The sequence below is a fragment of the Callionymus lyra genome, chromosome 9, assembly GCF_982586985.1.
Source record: "Callionymus lyra chromosome 9, fCalLyr1.hap1.1, whole genome shotgun sequence".
Classification (NCBI taxonomy): Eukaryota; Metazoa; Chordata; class Actinopteri; order Syngnathiformes; family Callionymidae; genus Callionymus; species Callionymus lyra.
Window position 1 is genome coordinate 2776566 of NC_141826.1, and position 20654 is coordinate 2797219.

The window sequence follows — 20654 nt, forward strand, 5'->3', positions numbered from 1 at the left end:
GGTCATGATACTTCGAGAAATTTTAATCAGGAAGACCTCTGCTTGTCTTTGTGACAACTCTTTCACACTCAGCTGGGAGTATTGCTAATATAATTACCGTTTTCATACTCTTTCAACCACTCTCCCTGCTTTTCAAACAGCTGACCGGCACACCACACCCTCCACCATAATTATTCAAATAATCACAGTTCATCCATAGCCCAAATAACGAAAGCTATTAAGAAGAAATCTATTTCATCTGCCGTCAGTTCTTCTTTCCTCAGCACTGCAGTCCACTTCAAGTGACGTGTCATTGCCACTGGATTCTAGATCTTTCCTCTACCCTGTATAGACTCTACTACACCTGCTCCTCGCAGTTTCCCCTAAATCTCCTCCCCTCTCTTTCTTTCTTATCTCCCATCTTCGTCTGCCTGACACCCTTTGCTCTCCTTTTTCCCTGTCTCTCCTTCTGTTCCAGCAGACAACCGTTCATAGTCTGGTTAGGAGGAGAAAAAGGCACGGGCCAGTGCAGGCTGAGTAAAAAAATTAAGAAAGATCAGTTACAAAATTTAAATAGGAAAACAATACAGCTAAATATTTTAGAAAATAATTAAGAGGTCATTATGTCAAAATAATGATTGCATATTATTGGAAAAGGCTGGTCTTGAACCAGGGATGTTTGGGTGGGAGTCTGATTCTCTATCTGGTGAGCCAAAAAGGCAGTTTTCCTTATAGTTGTTGCTCTTGTTATTTGGTTCAAAGATTTGTTAAACAATAAAGAACATCAATATAACTCAATTATGTTGAAAATTATTGCGTAAGCAACAGCAACTTTACCACCACCAGTATCTTTATTCCATCAGGGGGAATATAAAAATAATGCATGTCTGTAACCTGTAACTGCCAACATTTGTTTTGCAAATGCTATAATATAGATTATTTTTACTCAACCTGAATAGGCCTTCTCTAAAAATCTGCACACCTTGTCACTCTCCCTATGGTTGCAGGAGTACTAACATTATTCAACAATTGAACACTCATTTTATTTTTATCCAGAATGAAGCAGCAACGCGATTGTAATGTAATAGCTGAAGCACTGTTACTTAAGAATGAAAACTCTGTAGTCAAAATTCAGGCCTGTTCTAGTGAAAGAACTCACATTTCCCCTATCCTTAAAACTCATCTTATTTTCAATATTTCTCATATTTAAACTCTGCATTGGCTGCCGGTTACTTTCAGGATCTATTTTAAAATTCTGCTTCTTACTTTCTTACTTCATTTGTGCAGGCTTTTTCTTAATTTTCTGGGACTTCTGTGTTCGTCTTATGTTGTCTTGGCCTTTCAGAGAATTTTAATTTTTATGTATTTTTAAATGTATATTGCTTTTGATTGTTAAAGCATTTTGTGACGCTGGTCTAGAAAGGCGCTTTACAAATAACTATTACTTACTTACTTACTTACTTTATGAGATGTGCCACATTGCAACTGTCAATTTTGCACCAGCCAAACTGTAGTTAATTTGACCTTTTTATAAGATGAGTTAAAAAAAAATGGATCTGTTTAACTTCAATTGGCTTAATTCAAAATGTAACACATAAACATATTAAACATATATACATTACATAATACATTAAATGAGGACACACATTTAAAAAGACTCACTCTTGCAGAAATATGACAATTTTGTTTTCCATAATACCTCTGAATTATAATTTTGTTTTTGGTTCAACCAAATAAAACAAGCATTGGCTCCTGTCATTGGATTTCACAATATTATTGGATCCAGTTATTATTGAGAGTGGGCTTTATATACATATATAAACCCCGCTCTCAAGTCAAAAAGTAAGATGCGATTCCAAATCCCATCTTATACCTTCAATACTTTTCCAATATTCTCAACCCCCATCAACCACAGCCAAAGTATCCCAGTTCGCCTGTTGATTGCTAATCGTTCAGCTCCAACATCTTGCAACCAAAAAACTGCAAACATGCATTCCTGAAATAACTTTTCAAATCTCTGACGAATCAAAATGAACCCAGCAAAGACACAATGCATCCTTTTCACCTTTTCAAGTTATTTGCATTTTTGGGGATTTGGATTTGGACTTGGAGTTCGAGATATAACTCTGTCGATCTGTTGCGGAAATTTGAATTTGAAATTCTATATATATTTGTGTTTTACAGGGTTAAATGGACTACCTAATCATATAAACCTGCAGACAACAGATAACACAATTGATGTAAGTATTCAATACTGAAATCATCTTTAATTAGTGGAGGGATTAGTCTGTGCCTATGATACATTGAGCTAAGTTGTTATGGTCTTTATGCCCCTTGTAGTGTCAACCTAAAAACAGAGCCTTGACAAGGGTCCAGATAAAGAGTAGTTCAAGGTCTTCTTATCATGATTGAAAGAAGAAGCACAGAATTTCTCTTGTCTGAAAATTGCTACTGGGGCGCTCAATGGCGTGCCTAAAAAGGGCAAAACTTTTTTCTACCAGACTCACTCTGCTGGAGGTACAGCTTTCTTTTTTGTTTTCACCGGGAACCCTCCTTGGTAGCCAGTGTAATGGCTCTTCTGTGAAGGGTTGCAGGAGAGGATATATGCAGTGGGCCTCAGCCTTGACTATTGGCAGAGCTGAGCTCCTCTGGATTAGTGTCCCATGCTTGGTGCTGTATGAGCGTTCAGCCCTGCTGAAGACAGCTGACTTGTGTCATCAACTGGCGACCCCCTTTTGCTTTGAAAATTGCTTTTAGCTTTGGGCACATTGAGCCTTTCTGTCTTGGCTTTAGTTATAACCAATAGTTTGGTTGTCAAATAGTAAGAAGATGGAACATTGTGGTAGAACAGCCTGGTTACCTGTCATAACACAGTTTGTACGAATGAGTCCTTCTGGACTGAGCCTCAATAGGTCCTTGATTGTGGCATTTTGATTGAGGGTTAATTGATCTTTAAGCTCGATGCAAACCTTTGAGCGATTAACCAAATGCAAAGTAAACTTTCAGAATTCCTTCAAACTCTTTTTAATAACTTTGCATAATATTAATAATAATGTTGTCAGCTTTGTGAATCTATTTCATTAGAACAACAGAACAGCAAAACAATGTTTTTACACATTTCTAGTAGGAAAACAAATCTTCTTTCCCTTACACTAAATTTTGACACAGCACCCGGGATTGAAACAGATGGGTTAGCTTGTGGCGCAATTCACCAACTGTTTCATGTCATCCAATTTGCAACTGACATATTTGTGAGTGTGAGGAACAAAGCACTGCAGATGTAACAGAAATGCTGTGAATATGGCTACGTTGTTATTAAAATAGTTTTTCCTTTTTTCAAAAGTATTATTTATTATTTGTTTCCCAATCAGGTGCCTTATGTACTATGATCACTGACTTCCTTCTTCCTTAAAACCGCTCAACTCTATAATGTTAGATTGGAAATTATTATACACTATACGTATACGCCATACTTAAATTAATGCTAAAAGATAATCAAAATATAAAGTATATGTTACTGGCTTCATCTAGGAGCTTGGACGTTTGAATACACATTCACAGTCAGCATTTCACTCCAGACTGACTTTTTTCGGGGCAAGCTTGGAACAGACGGTTATTCAAACGTGTTTTTCTGCCCTTTTCACACCTTGGGTCGTGGATTAAAAGAACGAAGCAGGGACACATCTGTGAGGGGGGGGTGAAGAGCATTTGCATGATTGGAAAAGGAAGCAAAGTGGGAGGAACTCTCCACAGGAGATCGTGACACAGGGAGTTTGAAGGAACTAATAGGGCGATAGGGGGAGGACCTCTCAGCCCGCAATTTTCCTTAAATATAGCAATGTTATTATTGTTCGGGACCGTCTTTCCCGGAGCTATTGACCTTTAGAGCTGCTGACAAAGAGCGTGTCCGATCGATCGTAAAAGTTTGTATCTTTGTTTGACTTGAAGCGGCGAATAAACCACCCGTTACACTCTGCATTGACCTCTTTTCTCCATAAAGCAAAGTATTAAGACCCGGACGTGACGTCGTGTTGGAGCGACGGAAACGGACTCAGTTTTAACCATTTTAATAAAATGAAACATGGAGATACTAATCAGATTCATAAATCAATGTGGATGCAATGAAATGCACACCTCCATTTATGTATACAAATCATATTTACATACAGTAAGCCCTGAATCGAAAAGTCCAACTGTGAAATCAGAAAATTCAAAATAGATGAGCAGAAAAGGGCATTTTAACTGCATTTAAACTTACTATTTGTTAATTACATGTACTACTAACACGAATAACACACTGTTGAATGGTTATGTGGTCCGCAGATGGTTATGACACAGGTACTTTTGTTTATAGAGACAAAGTATGTGTGTATGTATTCAGGGGCTGAGAATCTAAATCTGTAGATTGATTGGGAAACTTTATGACAAAGCTCTAAAGATGGGATAGTAGGATAGTATAGAGGGTGAACATGCTTAATACCAGTGACGGGTTGATGAGGCAGCTGATTCTGTATCATGATACAGTTTTAAGGACAAGTAGATAGCATTGAGAATGATGCCATCTTTCATTGGATTAGTAAGTAAGTAAGTAAGTAAGTAAGTAATGGTAAATCAGAGCGAAACTTCCCGCCACCACACATTTTTACAGTGGTCCCTTCCTAGTCCCTACACAACGCAACCAGATCCAGGGCCTTGGCTTTGTGCTCCTCCTGCTGCTCACCTCTTCCTCCTCCTCCTCACCTCAACCACCTTCTCGTCACCACGCCATCCTCTCTCCTCTCAACTTTGTAAGAAACTGTTCCTTCCATGATATCAAAGCAAGAATCATAATTCCATTTTTCTTTAACTGTTCTCCACTTTCTCTTTGTTTCTTTCAATAAAATTTATAAAAAGATTTTCAGATTTTTGTATAATCAATTTAAGAGCCTCTTTTTCAATAAAGAACCTTAATCACGACAACAATGTATTGAATTCAGTTAATGAGATTGATTCAAACCAAATTATTTAGAATTTTTAATTTTTAGTTTTTAATTTTTAATTTTTAATTTTTAATTTTTAATTTTTAATTTTTAATTTTTAATTTTTAATTTTTAATTTTTAATTTAAGTGTCTTTGTGTCTGACACAGCTCCAAGCGTATTTTCCTTTTGAGAGTATTTTGGACCTTGTGATTCTGGATGTTCAATCAAAATTTTGTTTTTAGACCTAATTTGGAGACAGAAATAAGGTCACAGCACATTCTTTTGGTTTGAACGCTTTTGTTATTTTGGGGTGCGATTAAACGATCTGTTGAAATATTCCTCCACTGTGGACTCTTTCAGTTCATTAAATAAGATTGATTAAACTCTTTTATTAAGCTCTGATCATGCCTTGTCGCAGTATTTTGTCGTATCCTGCTGTAATTATACTGTCTGCAGCGGTGCAGCAAGTTGACGCAGTGAAAATACGATTTAAGTTTGGATTGTTTTTACTTTTTTGGCTGCCTTGGTGTGAGTCTGGGGTAAGGGTCTGACTGAGAGATGTTAATGGATTTTCTTTATTCCTATATAGCTGTTTCAGTACACTTTATATACATAAAAGTAATTACCCCCTAAATCTAAGAACCGACTAGGCCACCAGCACTTGGGATACAATGCAATGAGCTTCTTTCAGCACTGTGGAGGAAACATGGCCTACTCATATGTTATTGTTATACACATATCAAAAAAGTGAACTTTAGACGTTTCAGACTACTTGTCTAGTATTTTGCTTAAAGGTCTTGGCGATCATCAAGATCTTGGAACTCTGCCACACAGGCTGATTTTGCCCAGATTCTTTGTTGTGGCAGAATCACTAACACTCACCTTAACTGGGGCAAGTAAGGCCTGAAGTTCTTTGGAAGTCTTTGGAAGAGGTCTTTTGTGAGCTCTTGGATGAGTCTTCTGTGTGCTCTTGGGGTGATTAGGTTGGCATGTCACTCCTGGGAAGGTTCACAACTATACCATATTTTCATTTTTTTGTATTTTTAGGGATTTTCTTCAGGTCTACTATGGTCATATATATATACATACATATATATATATATATATATATTAATGGCAATAGCATGTGTTGTATTGCTGTCATTCTCAGCCCTCTGAAATAATTTCCCTCGTGAATATTGAATGGAATTACAACAATTCTACTTGATTCTTCAATCCTTGGGTATATACAGTATGTCCCATATGTGCACCATGAGGGTTTTTCTTTCTTTCATTTTTGACTGTATTTACTAGTCATGGGTGAATGAACAACACTCAGCTAATGCTGACCATAATGCAGTGTCTTAATTTTGGAAGATCTATATATGACACTCTCTGCTTTATGATATTCCCTGTTATCTAGTAACTCAAAGAAAAGTGGCATCATTTCCAAACTGAAAGTATCATGTAATGGTCTTTAAAAAAAAGACACTGCATCATGATAAAACCTCAAACAAATGATGCTGTATCATGAGGCCTCATCAACCCATCAACAGTACTTACAACCTTTTAGTCTGTATGAAGATCCCTCCAAACACATGGGTAGGATAGTTCCTGACATTTTGACCATCTTGACAGTGAAGTATGTAGTTTCTGATGAGTCACTTCATGACTTTTTCTCATGGTTGTCCTTTATTTACACTCTGTCAACTCCCCCCACCCTAAACATGCTCTCTTGACATGTCAATCCATCAAACATATCCTCTGCCTCGGTTTACTGGACCCTGGGTGCTGTGTTTTTTAAGTGTGATTAGTAGCCCTGCTTAGACCGTCAGCCTGCAGCCTATTAACACAGACATGAACGATGGTGACGAGACCCAGCTACTCTTTCCCTCTCTCTACTCTGCAGAAAATCATGTTTTTATTTAAAGTTTTAATCAGTGTTTTTGTCGGTGTGGCACATAAAAACATATTTTCCTCCACATAGGACTACACATCTCATCAGCTGTTTCAAACATAACCATTCTCGACTGCAATTATCTCAACTAAACCTTATTTTTTAACCGTTCAATCTTTTTTTTTTCCACCAACAAAGTCCATTTCCTTTTCGCATCATATGCATTTTTTTATCTGTGTTTTTTAACATGTTATTGAAGTGTTTAATTTTCATACAATCAAACATATTGCTCACTCTTCTAAAGGTTACACTATTTTTTCTGAATACTTCCCCCTTCATCAATTGATCATTAAATAATTTAAAAGGTACCAAAAGTGATTATGACAAAAGGTTTCCCAGCAGTATGAGGCAGCATACAGCAGCTGATATGAAGGGTGCTGTAGTGCCGTCAGTCATGCATAGCCTCCTGAAAGTGCTGGACATCTTGAGCTGCTGCATAACATTTTATTTTTGTCTGTTGTCCTCCAACATCAGGGATCCAGAGAGGCAAATTGCATTATTCCCTGTCGCAGGCAGACACTCATCCCAGGCTCACTTTTCTATGTGCAAGACTCCCTTTCTTTGCTGTCTTTCTTTATGTCCAAATCCTAGCCAACAAAAGACTTACCCACCCAACTGATAAAATTGTTTTTTCATGTTGAACTGTATGTATGCACGAAGCAAATATGCATGGATGTGTTTCTGTTTAATATATTCAATATAACTAATATGTGTAAATAAATGTGTATAAACTGTGCGTGAATAGTGAATTAAATACTTTGCAAATACTGACAGCTACTTTACTCGTAGACAGTGAAAGGGAAAAAGGGAAAAAGTCTTTAATAGCCCTCTACATCATTAAGGCGATAAATGACAGCAGCCGCACAGTTTGGTGCAGGGTCCAGAACAACATGTGGTAGGGTTTTAATGGTACGAAGAAAGAAGACATAACGTGTGGGACTGTTTGCCAATCTGATTTATTAATCTATAATCTTCAGAATTTAAACAGTTAATAAGGCAAATGACAAAAGCAAAATATCCAAAAAGACATCAGAGTGGATAATTTATAAAGATGGTCTGATTAAGCTTCATGAAGCATTGACGTTATTTTTATAGTCCACTAGATGGCGGTCTTTGCACTATTTTTCTTTTTTTGAACAACTAATGAAACATGACATTATTTTTAAACTGATTGCACCACCAATGACCTCTTAACAACCTGACAATGCTTCCTGAAGCTTTATTAGCCCATTACTATAAATAATTGATGTCTGCAAGACAACATAAACAGAAAAAACACCCAAGCAAAATCAAACGTCGGCTAGAAACAATCAAACCTAACCTATTAACAATCATAGCAGCTGACTAAAAGCCAGGTGTAAAATTATACAACAGAATTAATAATAATAGAATAGGGTTACTGTTTCACATGATATTAATAAAACTACTACAAAAGCTGAAACAAAAATATAAGTTATCAGGGAAAGGTTTGTATCCATATAAAGGTGCTTGCAAACAGATATTTAACTATTAATGTGAGATTCATTGCAAGAAAGTCTGCCACGACCCATGTGCCTTAATATTTCAGCTGGACATGATAGTGCATGGAACAAGTGTATTTACTGAAGCACACGGAAGCTAATCATCGTCAGAACTGGAAGAGCCCAGACTGAAGTTTCCCCATGAGGCTCAGGCCAGGACCATCACAAGTAGAGTCTTTGAAGCCAAGCAGAACACTTCAAAAGGATGGCATCGAAGGTGGGGCGGCAGCGAGGGAGTGGATAGCTTAGAACCCTTTTACCTCTGTCACAAAGCTAATTGGGGTAGGAAGCATTCTAGTAACTGAGACCCAGAAAGAGGTTGAGATATCAGGCCTCATGGGCTTGCATCATTTAAAATCATATTGCAATGAAGGCAGAGTTACTCAGGCCTCAGACACCTTTAGCCCCATAGATTGTTTTTGAATGTGTGAAAGGTAGTTTAGCTAATGTTGATAACCAAGTTGACAGAGATTCAAGATTCAAGATTCAAAGTGTTTATTGTCATATACATCGAGAAACACGTTTCCCTATGCAATGAAATTCTTTCTTTGCCGTCCCTCCACAAATATCGGCGTAACAAAAAAATAAAAATAAATATAAATATACATAGCAAAAAAGTCAAGATGAAATAACAATAAAAAAAATAAAAATAAAAAAAAATAATAATAATATAAGAAAGGGAGGGGAACTGTACATGAGATGGATTTAAAGTGACAACAGTGCAGTGTTCAGCTGTTCATGATTCTTATTGCAGTGGGGTAGAAAGAGTTTCTCAGGCGTGTGGTCCTGCATTTTGCACTCCTGTACCTGCGTCCCGAGGGCAGGAGTGTAAACAGTCCATGTTGTGGGTGGGAACTGTCCTTGATGATGGTGGCAGCTCTCCTGTGGACTCTGTGGTGGTAGATGCTGTGCAGAGAGGGCAGTGGAGACCTGGTGATCCTCTCTGCTGTCTTAACCACTCTCTGCAGACGTTTGCGGTCCATGGCCGTAGAGCTGCCGTACCACGCAGTGATGCAGTTGGTCAGGCTGCTCTCCACGACACAGCTGTAGAAGTTTCTGAGGATCTTTGTCGACATGCCAAACTTCCTCAGCCTCCTCAGAAAGTACAGCCGTTGCTGTGCCTTCTTGACCAGCTGTGTTGTGTTGGTGGCCCACGTTAAGTCCTCAGTGATGTGGACCCCGAGGTACTTAAAGCTGCTCACCCGCTCCACTTCAAGATCCCGGATAAACAGTGGTTGGTGAGGTCTCCTCTCCTTCCTCATGTCCACTATCATCTCCTTTGTCTTGTCTGTGTTGAGGGTGAGGTTGTTGTCCTCACACCAGGAAACCAGACTGTCCACCTCTGTCCTGTAGGCCGCTTCGTTCGCCGCGGTGATGCATCCTATCACTGCGGTGTCGTCAGCAAACTTTAGGACGGTGTTGTCTTTGTGGGAGGCGACACAGTCATGTGTGAACAGGGTGTAGAGGATGGGGCTGAGGACACATCCTTGTGGAGTGCCAACGTTTGTGATGATGCTGGTTGATGTTCTCTTGCCAATCCTGACAGTCTGGGGTCTGCCAGTCAGGAAGTCAAGGAGCCAGTCGCAGAGGGTAGGGTGGATGCCAAGTGTGGACATCTTGTGGGTCAGTTTGTAAGGGATCACTGTGTTGAAGGCGGAGCTGTAGTCCACAAAGAGTATCCTGATATAGGACTCTTTGTTTTCCAGGTGGGAAAGGGAATGGTGGAGGACAGCTGAGATGGCGTCGGTGGTGGACCTGTTGGGTCGATAAGCATACTGCAGGGGGTCCAGTGAGTCTGGGATGCTGCTCTGAATGTGAGCCAGCACCACTCTCTCGAAACACTTCATGATGATTGGAGTGAGCGCTACTGGTCTGTAGTCATTCAGGCAGGTGGGTGGGCTCTTCTTAGGGAGGGGGACGATTGTTGTAGTTTTGAAGCAGGTGGGAACGGTGCTCTGGCTTAGGGAGAGGTTGAATATGGAGGTGAAGACATCAGCCAGCTCGTTGGCACATGCTTTGAGTGCACGGCCAGGGATGTTGTCTGGTCCTGCTGCCTTGTGGGGGTTGATTTTCTTCAGTTCTTTGTGTACCTGTCCTGAAGAGACTTTTGGTGGTGGTGAGGGGGGTACGGCAGTCCAGGTGTGTGTGTTTGTTCCGGTGTTGTTGATTGTGGCCTCAAAGCGTGTGTAGAAAGCGTTGAGGTCGTCTGGCAGGTTGTCCGTAGAACTGATGATGCTGGTGCTGGTCTTGTAGTCTGTGATGTGCTGCAAGCCCCTCCACATCCGCCCAGAGTCAGCAGTGGAGTAGAAGCTGTCCAACTTCTCTCGATACTGTCTCTTTGCTGTTGTGATGGCATGTCTCAGTTGGTACTTGGCAGTTTTGTACTCAGCTTCGTTGCCAGATTTAAAAGCAGTGGAGCGAGCACGCAGCATGCTTCGTACCTGAGTGTTCACCCAGGGCTTCTGGTTGGGGAATGTCCTGACATGTATGGTGGGGACGATGTTGTCAACACACGTGCTGATGTACCCGGTCACATACTCAGCGTAGTCCTGTACGCTGACAGAGGAGTCTTCCAGAGTGGCTGCAGCTTTAAAAACATCCCAGTCTGTCGTAGCAAAACAGTCTTGCAGGATGTTTTCGGTTTCTGGGTTCCAGAGTTTGATGTCTTTTATGGCTGGGTTTGATTGTTTTAGTCTTTGTCTGTAGGCAGGGTACATAAACAATGATATGTGGTCAGAGTGTCCAAAGTGGGGGCGGGGTGCAGCCCTGTATCCACCACGAATGTTGCTGTAAACATGGTCCAGAGTGTTCTTTTCACGGGTGGGAATATTCACATGCTGGTGGTATTTGGGGAATACAGTCCGTATTTGTCATTAAGCTCTGCAGATCTATCTTTGAAAAGTTGGGTTGCGAAAGTGATTGATGAATTTAAGGTTTTAAGATAGATAAGTGGATTTTTACAGGTTCTTTTCAGTTGATACTCTATTCCTTCCAGAGCTGGTGGAATACAGTGGTCCCTTGTTTATCACAAGGGTTGGGTTATAACACCCTGTGTAAACAAAACCCACTTAATATTGAATGTTTTATTTGTCACCATTCAAATGCATGTTGATGCCTCTTAAATTCTCTTTGCACTCATTATTAACCTTTCCCAAACCTGTTAACCTGATAACAACACAATGTGTTTAATGATTACTCACCCCGTAAACTATATTATAGCTCCTCTGATTGCGCTGTCAGCAGCATCATGCTGCGTCTGACGCAGCAGTGGGTTAATGGACTTGAGGCGTGAAATAAATCCAACATATTGAATGAAAATAAAATCGCCAGGATATCAGGAATCAATGTTGGAGCAGTGGGATTTAGATTTTAGATTTATGTTTAGTTTTAAGTTCAGGATTTTACGTACATGTGTCATGAGGCTAACTCTGATTGGCTGAGTTGGAAGAAGTGAGTGTTGGTCTTTGTGTTAAAGAGAAAGATTGAGAATTGTTTTGGTTTTTTGAACAGCCTATGTTTGCTTTGCATGTTGGCTGTGGCTTACAGAAGCCTGTGCATCATTTACCAAATACAGTTATCAAAACTTTAGACTGCCTCGTAGACTTGTCAGTCTGGAACACTACATTAAATTACAGTTTCTCTGATTGCTGTAATGTAATGTAAAATCCCCCTTTCTTATATACCTACATACCTAAGACACTGTGGGCTGATTCTTATGCAAGGATTTAGACAAATGAATTGACGTGTGATTACAATTTTTTCAAATATGCAGTAAAAAAAAACAGAAAACAACAAGACCATTGAAGATCGAACCCGATACTACAAGGGACCACTATACTTCTTAACCTCTTTTTTATTGTAATTATTTGTATTACTTTTGCTACAGTATTGCTTTAGTTAGTTGGTTAAATGAAGTATAAAAGGTTGGGGGGTTGCTTTATGTCATAGCGTCTATGTCTGAAAAGCACAAAATGTTTGGGTTTTTTGTATGATGTTGTTTGGATTTTTGTGTACATTGACTGTAATTGTTTTTGTTTATTCATATTTTCCACATTAACTATAACAAAATTAAAGTTATTTAAATGAATGCATAATGTGGTGCTCTTGTTCCCTTAACCATCGGACAATGTACATAGACCCTTGTCTTGCTTGGCTAAGCTCTTACACTTTACCAAGTAGAGTGCTAAGAATGTTGTATTGCACATTGGTACACCTGTTTTTGTTTATGATGGCAACAGCTGTGGCTATCTCAACGAAGGCAGCAGCCATTTTTGCAAACTTAAGACACCAAGGTGGGTATCTATCCTATAGGACCATTCCCTGCACTGTCTGTTAAAGTGCATCTGGAGAAGGCTCCGAAAACATCCATCACTCAGGCAATTTAATTTTGGCGGAAGAACATAACTCCTCAGCCTGAAAAATCATTCAACTAGTGTGCTTGATGGTGTAGGTGCATTATAACTAAATTTAATGTTTTTAATTCTGGGAAATAATGTTTTCCATCAGAGGGACCAAGTTCAACTTAGCCATCTCTTCAGTTTTTACTGACATGGTTGCACTATCAGAGACATTAAGCTGTTCATCATAGCGAAAAAAGCCATCCTCACTTGGCAGCAGTAAGTAAAAGGACATCAGGTATCAGGGCTGCGATTCCTCCAGTAGTATGAATTGGCACTCTAACGTAAATATGAAGGTAATGTGGTATTTTATTGTTTGGCAATAAAAATGTACTAACCCAGTAGCACAGGTTTAAAATAATGGGTAGCAACAATTTTGATTGCTTCCACAGTAACTTTAGGCAATGGTCATTGATCGGAGATAATGTTTCCTATTTAAGGTTTTGGTCCAATTGTGTGCAGAGATGATTTATGTCAGTGAAAGGTATCGCTATAATGTATACTAGGCTTCATATTGTTCCACTGTGCTACAGTAGGGACAATTCGCTTTAGGGACCATCTGAGGAAACTGTAAAGCTACAACAACGAACATTTAATACACTTGATTTCGGCATTTTTCATCTTCATTGTTTGCAATGACATTGAGTGCATGAGCACGTCCTCCCAAAGTCACCACACTGACTCAAATTACAAATAAAAATGCACATTTAGTTCACCCTCTAATAAGATATTTCACACCAGAACTTCCTTTTTTGCAGAGCCAGGCAGAAACGGGAAACATATGAAACTACAACATATTCTGTGAATCCAGCAATTCCATGCGCCCTCAAGTTATCCGTAATGAAACACAGTCCCTTTTTCCAAAAATTTCTTGCAATAAAAAAAATATATAAAGTCAGAAGATCCCCGAACGAGACCTTTTCATTATTAGAACATCACACCATACCATACCAAAGTTGGCCACGTTTAGGAAAAAAGCACAGGTTGCCTGGCTCTGACATAATAACAATATAGAAACTGCAAACCGTCACTGATCAACAAATGACATGAGTGATTTGTGTAAAAAATATAAATTAAAGAGAACATCTACTCACTCTGTTGGATACTGGCCTGGAGCAGATTGGAGAGGTGATCAATCACAACGGAAAGAATAAGCTAAGTAGTTTTTTGGGTGAATTATATTGTCAGAAGTGGAATAATGACAAGAACTTACACAAAGACCAGGTAAATAATAATAATAAAAACAGAACTGCTCACAATGGTCAACAATGTGTGTGTATGTATATACATGTATATATATATATATATATATATATATATATATATGTGTGTGTATACATATACATGTACACCATATAGATATGGTGTACAGTCCCATTTATAAAAATAGAATAAAAATTAAATGCTTTATGCAATTTCTTTATTATATACATGCTTATATAGGATAGACTTTCTAGTGAAGGTTTGCCACCTATTTAAAAACAGTGAGAGCTTCTTCATATTTAGGAGTCATGAAAAGGTGGTTTCTAAAAGTATTCCAACATCCAAGGTGAGCTTTAGATACCTATGGGCTGTGGACCAGGGGACACTGCAAAATTCCAGAATATTTGGATTAATGGATGCTTTGCTTGTCCTCTGTAGAAAAAGGTAATAACAGCCTTTCAAGCTACCACAGAGACCATTAGTATTCACTTCTTATACAACAGTCAGGATGACAATCAGTGTGTCGCAGGACACTGACAGTATAGTCAGCCGCCTCACACATAGAACACCACAGAGATAAATAGACGCCATGATTGTATTCACCTCGAAACATGCACATTCCAGTGTGACACTGAAATTAAGATGCGCCCAAAGAGAACCACAGCTCAGAAAGCCAATGAGTCATCGGGGTCTCCAGGGAGGTTTGTGAATGCTCTGGAGCCAAGGTGACAATCTTGTGCACTTCATCCGGAAAGCAATTCTGCACGATATTTGAAACACTTTATATATGCAGCGATACAGATGCATACTGCAAGGATGATACACAACATACAGGAGCATCTTAAAGTTGTATGCATTTAGACATTAAGAAAAAAAAGACGAGAGATAGTGAAACATTTCAACATCAGCAGAGGCAGCAGGAAGTGAAAGATTTGGAAGAGCCTAATAGTTTAAGTAGATTAAATTTTTCGCAGCTATGCCTCAAGCACAAGGCCTCAAGCCTAACACAAAAAAAACACGTTGTTGTTCTTTGTAATGCTTTACTGACTGTCTTTGAGTTTGCTCTAATTGGTGTCAGGTGATATGAATTGCAATCTACTAACATTATATAGTGAATATAGTGTACATTTCTTCCAGATTGTTAATTACATTTCAGTTGGCATAACAGCTTTCTCACATTTTAAACCAAATAATAATAAACCATATGCGTGGGTACCAGAGTGACACAGAAGATGTACCAACATTGTCACATGTACAACAACAAACAGATAACAATTATCAATGTGTCAAAGCATATTACATAATACACGATGATCTGTATCTGCTTATTTAATCTATTTTTAAAACATGCACAGTCCGTCATTTACATATAAGAACGGACAATGTGGCTCTTGAGTACGATGGCTGTTTAATTTGTATTGATAGTATGAAACTAAAGCCAATCCTGTAACAAGATCACATTTAAGAAAAATGGTTAGCTTTTAGCTTGAGGCAACCTGTTTCCTATCCGTGTGGATTCTGTATGTTCTTCTTGTGTTGGGGTTAATATAGACACTGCGTTTCCTCCCACAGTCAATAAACATACAGGGGTTGCTTATGTACTCTGAATTGTCAGTAGATCTAAGAGCTTGTCTCTGAGTGCCCACCTTTTAAAAAATAAAATATATATTTTTCCATTGTTAAGTGTAAAATGTATCCTGCTATAGTTGCTAGGCGACCAGACAGACTCCAGTGCTCCGTGGTTACCAACATGGATGGTTACCCAAACAAATATCACTCTCCTGTTTAGTCTCAAATAATGAACAAAGGAAAATTTAAATAACATTTGTTTGCCTTCTTCATCACTTCTGCTTGACCCGGACATTAAAGTTCAAGCTTGAATGAGTCCAGTCCAAGTCAACCAGGAACTGTACGCCTCTCCTGTGGGTATTATAATACTTGGCTTATTAAGCCTGACTTACTTCTACTCTTATCATTAAATGTTTTCTTCCTTCATAAGTGTGGTGAGTCCGCCGAGCCGAGGAGTGGGTGGTGTATCAATGAGTCTTTCATTGAAGGAGGGGAGGGGGCTTGCCAGTGGTCTCATAATGAGCAGCATTGACGGAAAAACATATGCTGCTTTTGTCACACTTTGACCTTTCTATGAGGTTTGCCTAGTGGTGAATTCTCTAATAACCTCCACACAACTTGCAGGCATTGGTGATCTAATGATCAGTAAACTGACTACCCCTAATGGACAAGAGCTTACGAGGCACTCTGCTCTAGGTGAGAATGGGCAATCCCAGTTTTTTACATGGTCCATCCACCACTGTGGATTGTAGTACCTCCCTAACATGTGCCAGGCCAGCAAATAGAAAAGTAATCCACTTTTGATCCAAGGTTTTGATCACACAAAAGATGCGGTATACCATGTGGGAAAAAAATATATACATAGGCCAGGATCCTAAAATGTTAGAGCACCGCCGACCCTGTGACCACAACTGCAAAACGCCAAGATGGATATAGTAGGTAACACATTTCCTGCCAAAATTCCACTTAAAAAAAGTCTTGATCCGTTCAGACTTCTTGACAGTTTTTTCTTTGTGAATGCCATGGTCTTAAGCACTGGCAACAATGCTCCTCACAACTATCTAATCAATAATTATCGCTATTATTTAGGTAGATGATGACAACACCACCACCCACAACAACAATATAAATAGAAGTATTAGTAATTATAATAATAATAATAATAATAATAATAATGGAACACTATTAATTATCTCCCTCAAAAGACACCAAAATATATTTATTTTACATTAAGAGTTAAGTGACCTTACATGCAATCACAGAACTCTGACAGATTGTTGTTTGTTTTCGTGGGTGTGTCTAGCTGTGGGTGTCTTTGAGTTTGTAAAAGAGGCTGAGGTAACCCTGCATTTGCTTGTGGCTTTGCCAACCAGCCTCATTGATAATTAATGATCTAATCTAAGTAGGGCTCACTTGTCACAGGATCATGTCACACCACTGGTGTGGAAAAGGAAACGGGGAACCAAATGGGATACAGCAATGCAACGGTCTAGCACCTGGCAGATCATGTTCGATATCTTTGACACACATTCTTCTGTCCATGCTTTGACAAGTGTAACGACTGGTGGGAAAATGTTTAGTCACACTCCAACTTTAATTAAATTGCTGGCCCAAGAAACGCCTCATTTTTTATGGAGAAGGTCAAACTAAGGAGAAAACTGCAACATTGCACTGATGTTGTTTATACGACTTGTGTTTAGAAGGTTTGTGGATGAAAAGCTAAAAGAACTGGTACTTATTCAAGAAGGGTTTGAAAAAAAGACAGCAAACAGGGCGGACATTTTACATTACAAATAACGTATTGATATGATGTGACATTACTCACAGTGTCAACTAGTGTGTAGCTTTTCTATTTATCCTACCAATTATCTTAATCCTACTTCTACAACGAATGAGGCTATTTTTACCTTGATAAACAAATTATTTTAGATCACTGCTCATTATGTGAGCTCAAAATATATTGTAACTAAACATGCTTGTAATCGATCAATCTAGCAGAATCAAGAATGCTGACCTTTTTCTGTGACTGTCGCTGTTACAGTGAAATGACAGTACATTGAGAGAGTGATCCAGCCTTACACCCCAGCTCTGGCTCTGAGGTCTGTGGATCAGAATCTACTTATGGTTCCACGCACACGGCTCAGGACCAGAGGAGATAAATCTTTTCAGGCTGTTGCTCCTAAGCTTTGGAACGATCTTCCTCTCTCTTTGCGCTTGATGGAGTCTACTGACTCCTTTAAGAAACATCTTAAGACATTTCTATTTGTTCAGGCTTTTCCTTGATTTTCTGGAACTCCTGTGTTGTTCTCAGTATTATCTTGATCTTTAAAGTATATACTTTTTTGAGTATTGTTTTGATTGTTTAAGCGCTTTGTGACCCTGGTCTAGAAAAGCGCTATATAAATAAATATGACTTACTTACTTACTTTTATGAAATGGCTTTTGATATTATTAGATGTACTTATTAAATCATTGTTGACTAATCTTTTCAAATCAGCCTTTATTTTGGAGGTTTAGCAGATTTATCCTTGATCTTTTAGAAAATTAACGAAAAAAAATTGAATGACAAATATGAAAACAGGTAAATATTAATTTAAGGATTATTTGGGAAAAAAAAGTGTAAAAGTGAAAATTGTAATAATACATGTAGTATGATATTCCTGTATGCAGCAACGAAAATAATCGTATTAAGTAATATTATAATTTATAAAATGAACAAAAAAAATGAAGACCAAATGGTGTTACAACAATGCAAAAAAATACAAAAAAACAACAAAAGTCCTCAATAGAAACAAAAAAAGGTTTGGATCGAGCTATCAAAAGTTAGCATAGGGTCCCTTGTGACTCCATAATTAAATCTATATTATACCTTTTCATAAATTATAAATCTATAAAAATAATTCTAAACATTCATATTGTGAAGATAAGTACTTTTAACATCTTCTTCTGCATGGTGTTAACTGTTGCACCATTTTCAAAAACATTTAAATTGAACATATATGATAAAGTGCTTTTACTAGTGGTGCTTTTAGGCTTGACAGCTCAAGTCCATCAAAAGGTCAGAAAAAGGTAAATCAAAAGCAATTAATCTAAAGAGGTGTGTTAAATTCAAGTTAAACATGCATTGCTTTGAGTAGACAAATACTGGGTTACATCAGTCTTCTTCCTACTGCATGCTGTTCATAATTTATGAAGAACACATTGATATTCATGGTTCTGCAAAGTCACTCATGCACAATGGTGCACTGTGTGAGGGACAGAGGGGACGAAACATCGGGAAAGAGATGGTGATTAATAGATGCAGAGTGACTCTACAAGTGTGAAAGATGATGATATATATCGAGAACATTGACGAGTCTAACAAAAGTGATTTTTGGTCAAGTATCACATTGACTTTGTTCTTCATCCAGTGATTCATTTATGTCTGAGGTGAAGGGAACAATCGGTATCGGGCTTTCTTTAAACCATTCTGACTCAGGTTATTTTTTTCATCCTTTTATCACTACCAGACGTTGACGGTACATTTATTTATCTCCTTTTACATGGGGGTTAATAACATATAAGGATACAACTTAATCAGAAATTTTTGTATTAATCCACCCCTTTTGTTAACAAAATGTTGCCAGTGTGTTGAATGCTATCTCCGTAATCCTTTTTCATCTATAATATTTTGATGAGCATTTAAAACTGACCTGATTATAAGTAAGTAAGTAAGTAATTTATAAAACGTGGTAATATCAACTTTAGAACTTTAATACGCCTAATGGTGATACCAGGCATGAAACTAAATACTGTGTCTTAGTAACACGTTCTATGATTGAAAAAGTCATAGTCTAAAAAAATATTTTCTTTTCAATCATCATCTGCTTTCTTCTGATTTATCTTGGGTCGAGTTGTAGACGCAAAATTTCAGGGAGTCGCAGGCTTTCCTTTCGCCAGCTACATCATGCTGCTCTTTTCAGGGGAAACAGAGGCTAGCTGAGAGACATAGTCTCTCTAGCATGCCCAAAAACATAGGAAGATAGATCTATGAAAATAATTACTAATTTTGACACCGGTACCTACAATCACTTTATTTCAGTCACTAACCAGCATTTGTGACCATAGGTGAGAGTAAGGACATACATAGGTTGTTTGGTATGCCTAAAGATTTGGCTATTGGCTTTCTTATCACCACAACAGATTGGTGCAGTGTCCGCAACTGCTGACGCTGCCGCATGTTAATCTGACACTCCATTTTTACGTCACTTGTGAACAAGACCCCAAGATAATTGAGATCCTCCAATTGGTTTAGGATCGGAACTGATAACAATTAAATTTGGGGGATTTGGGGGTTCTGCTGCTTCACACTCAGTCGTGATCCACTCTAACAAGAGCTTATGTTAACAAGTCCATGGTCAGATGAAGCCAACCGGACCATGTCATCAGCAAAATCAGTAACCCAATGCTAATCTCCCCAAACCAGACCCCCTTTACAGACTGCATCTACAAAAGGATGTCCATAAAAGTTAAGCTCTGAATCACTCAAACAGACATACCTTATCAACGTATGTAAGACCTCATATTTCCAGAAAACCCCACAAAGGACTACCTGAGGAACATGGTCAAATGCCTTTTCTTGAAGGCATTTTCCATGAAAATAAATGTGGAAGAGCATCATTGCTTACAGTTGTTTCACACATATTAGTTATCCAATACTGTATATATGACTAAATAGCTGCATGATTCATCTGAAGGCGATTGATTTTCCCTGAATGGCTAATCAAATCTTAGATTTCACGGGAAACCTGAGAACTATTTTTAGTATTGCAGTGCTACAAAGTCTTGTCTACACAAAGCTGTGTGTTTTCTTTCATTTTACCAGTGAGCAAGAAATCTTGGAATGACCCCCGAGAGCATCAACTCTCAGCCAAAAGTAGCTGTTATCCAACCATGTCCTCCAGCAATGCAGTAGAAAAGCACAGGGTGGCAAAAATTAAATGGCTTGGGGGAAAGAATGAATTAACAGACTGGCTGAAAACAATGAAAGTCAGCCTTCATAATGATGAGATATTGCTCCTGCAAAGCACTTTTCAAAGTCATTTAGACAA

At 38.5% G+C, this 20654-nt stretch overlaps 1 protein-coding gene across 1 annotated transcript in view; it reads right to left on the reverse strand.

Moving 5' to 3' along the window:
- Positions 1-337: 337 nt before the first annotated feature.
- LOC148071468 (uncharacterized) overlaps positions 338-20654 on the reverse strand; it is a 37306-nt gene continuing 16989 nt past the window's right edge. The window contains exons 3-4 of the mRNA XM_087799724.1: positions 9230-11232; positions 338-512 (exon numbers count right to left, since the gene is read on the reverse strand). Coding sequence (XP_087655850.1) covers positions 338-512; positions 9230-11232 — 2178 coding nt within the window. The remainder of the gene's footprint in view (positions 513-9229; positions 11233-20654) is intronic.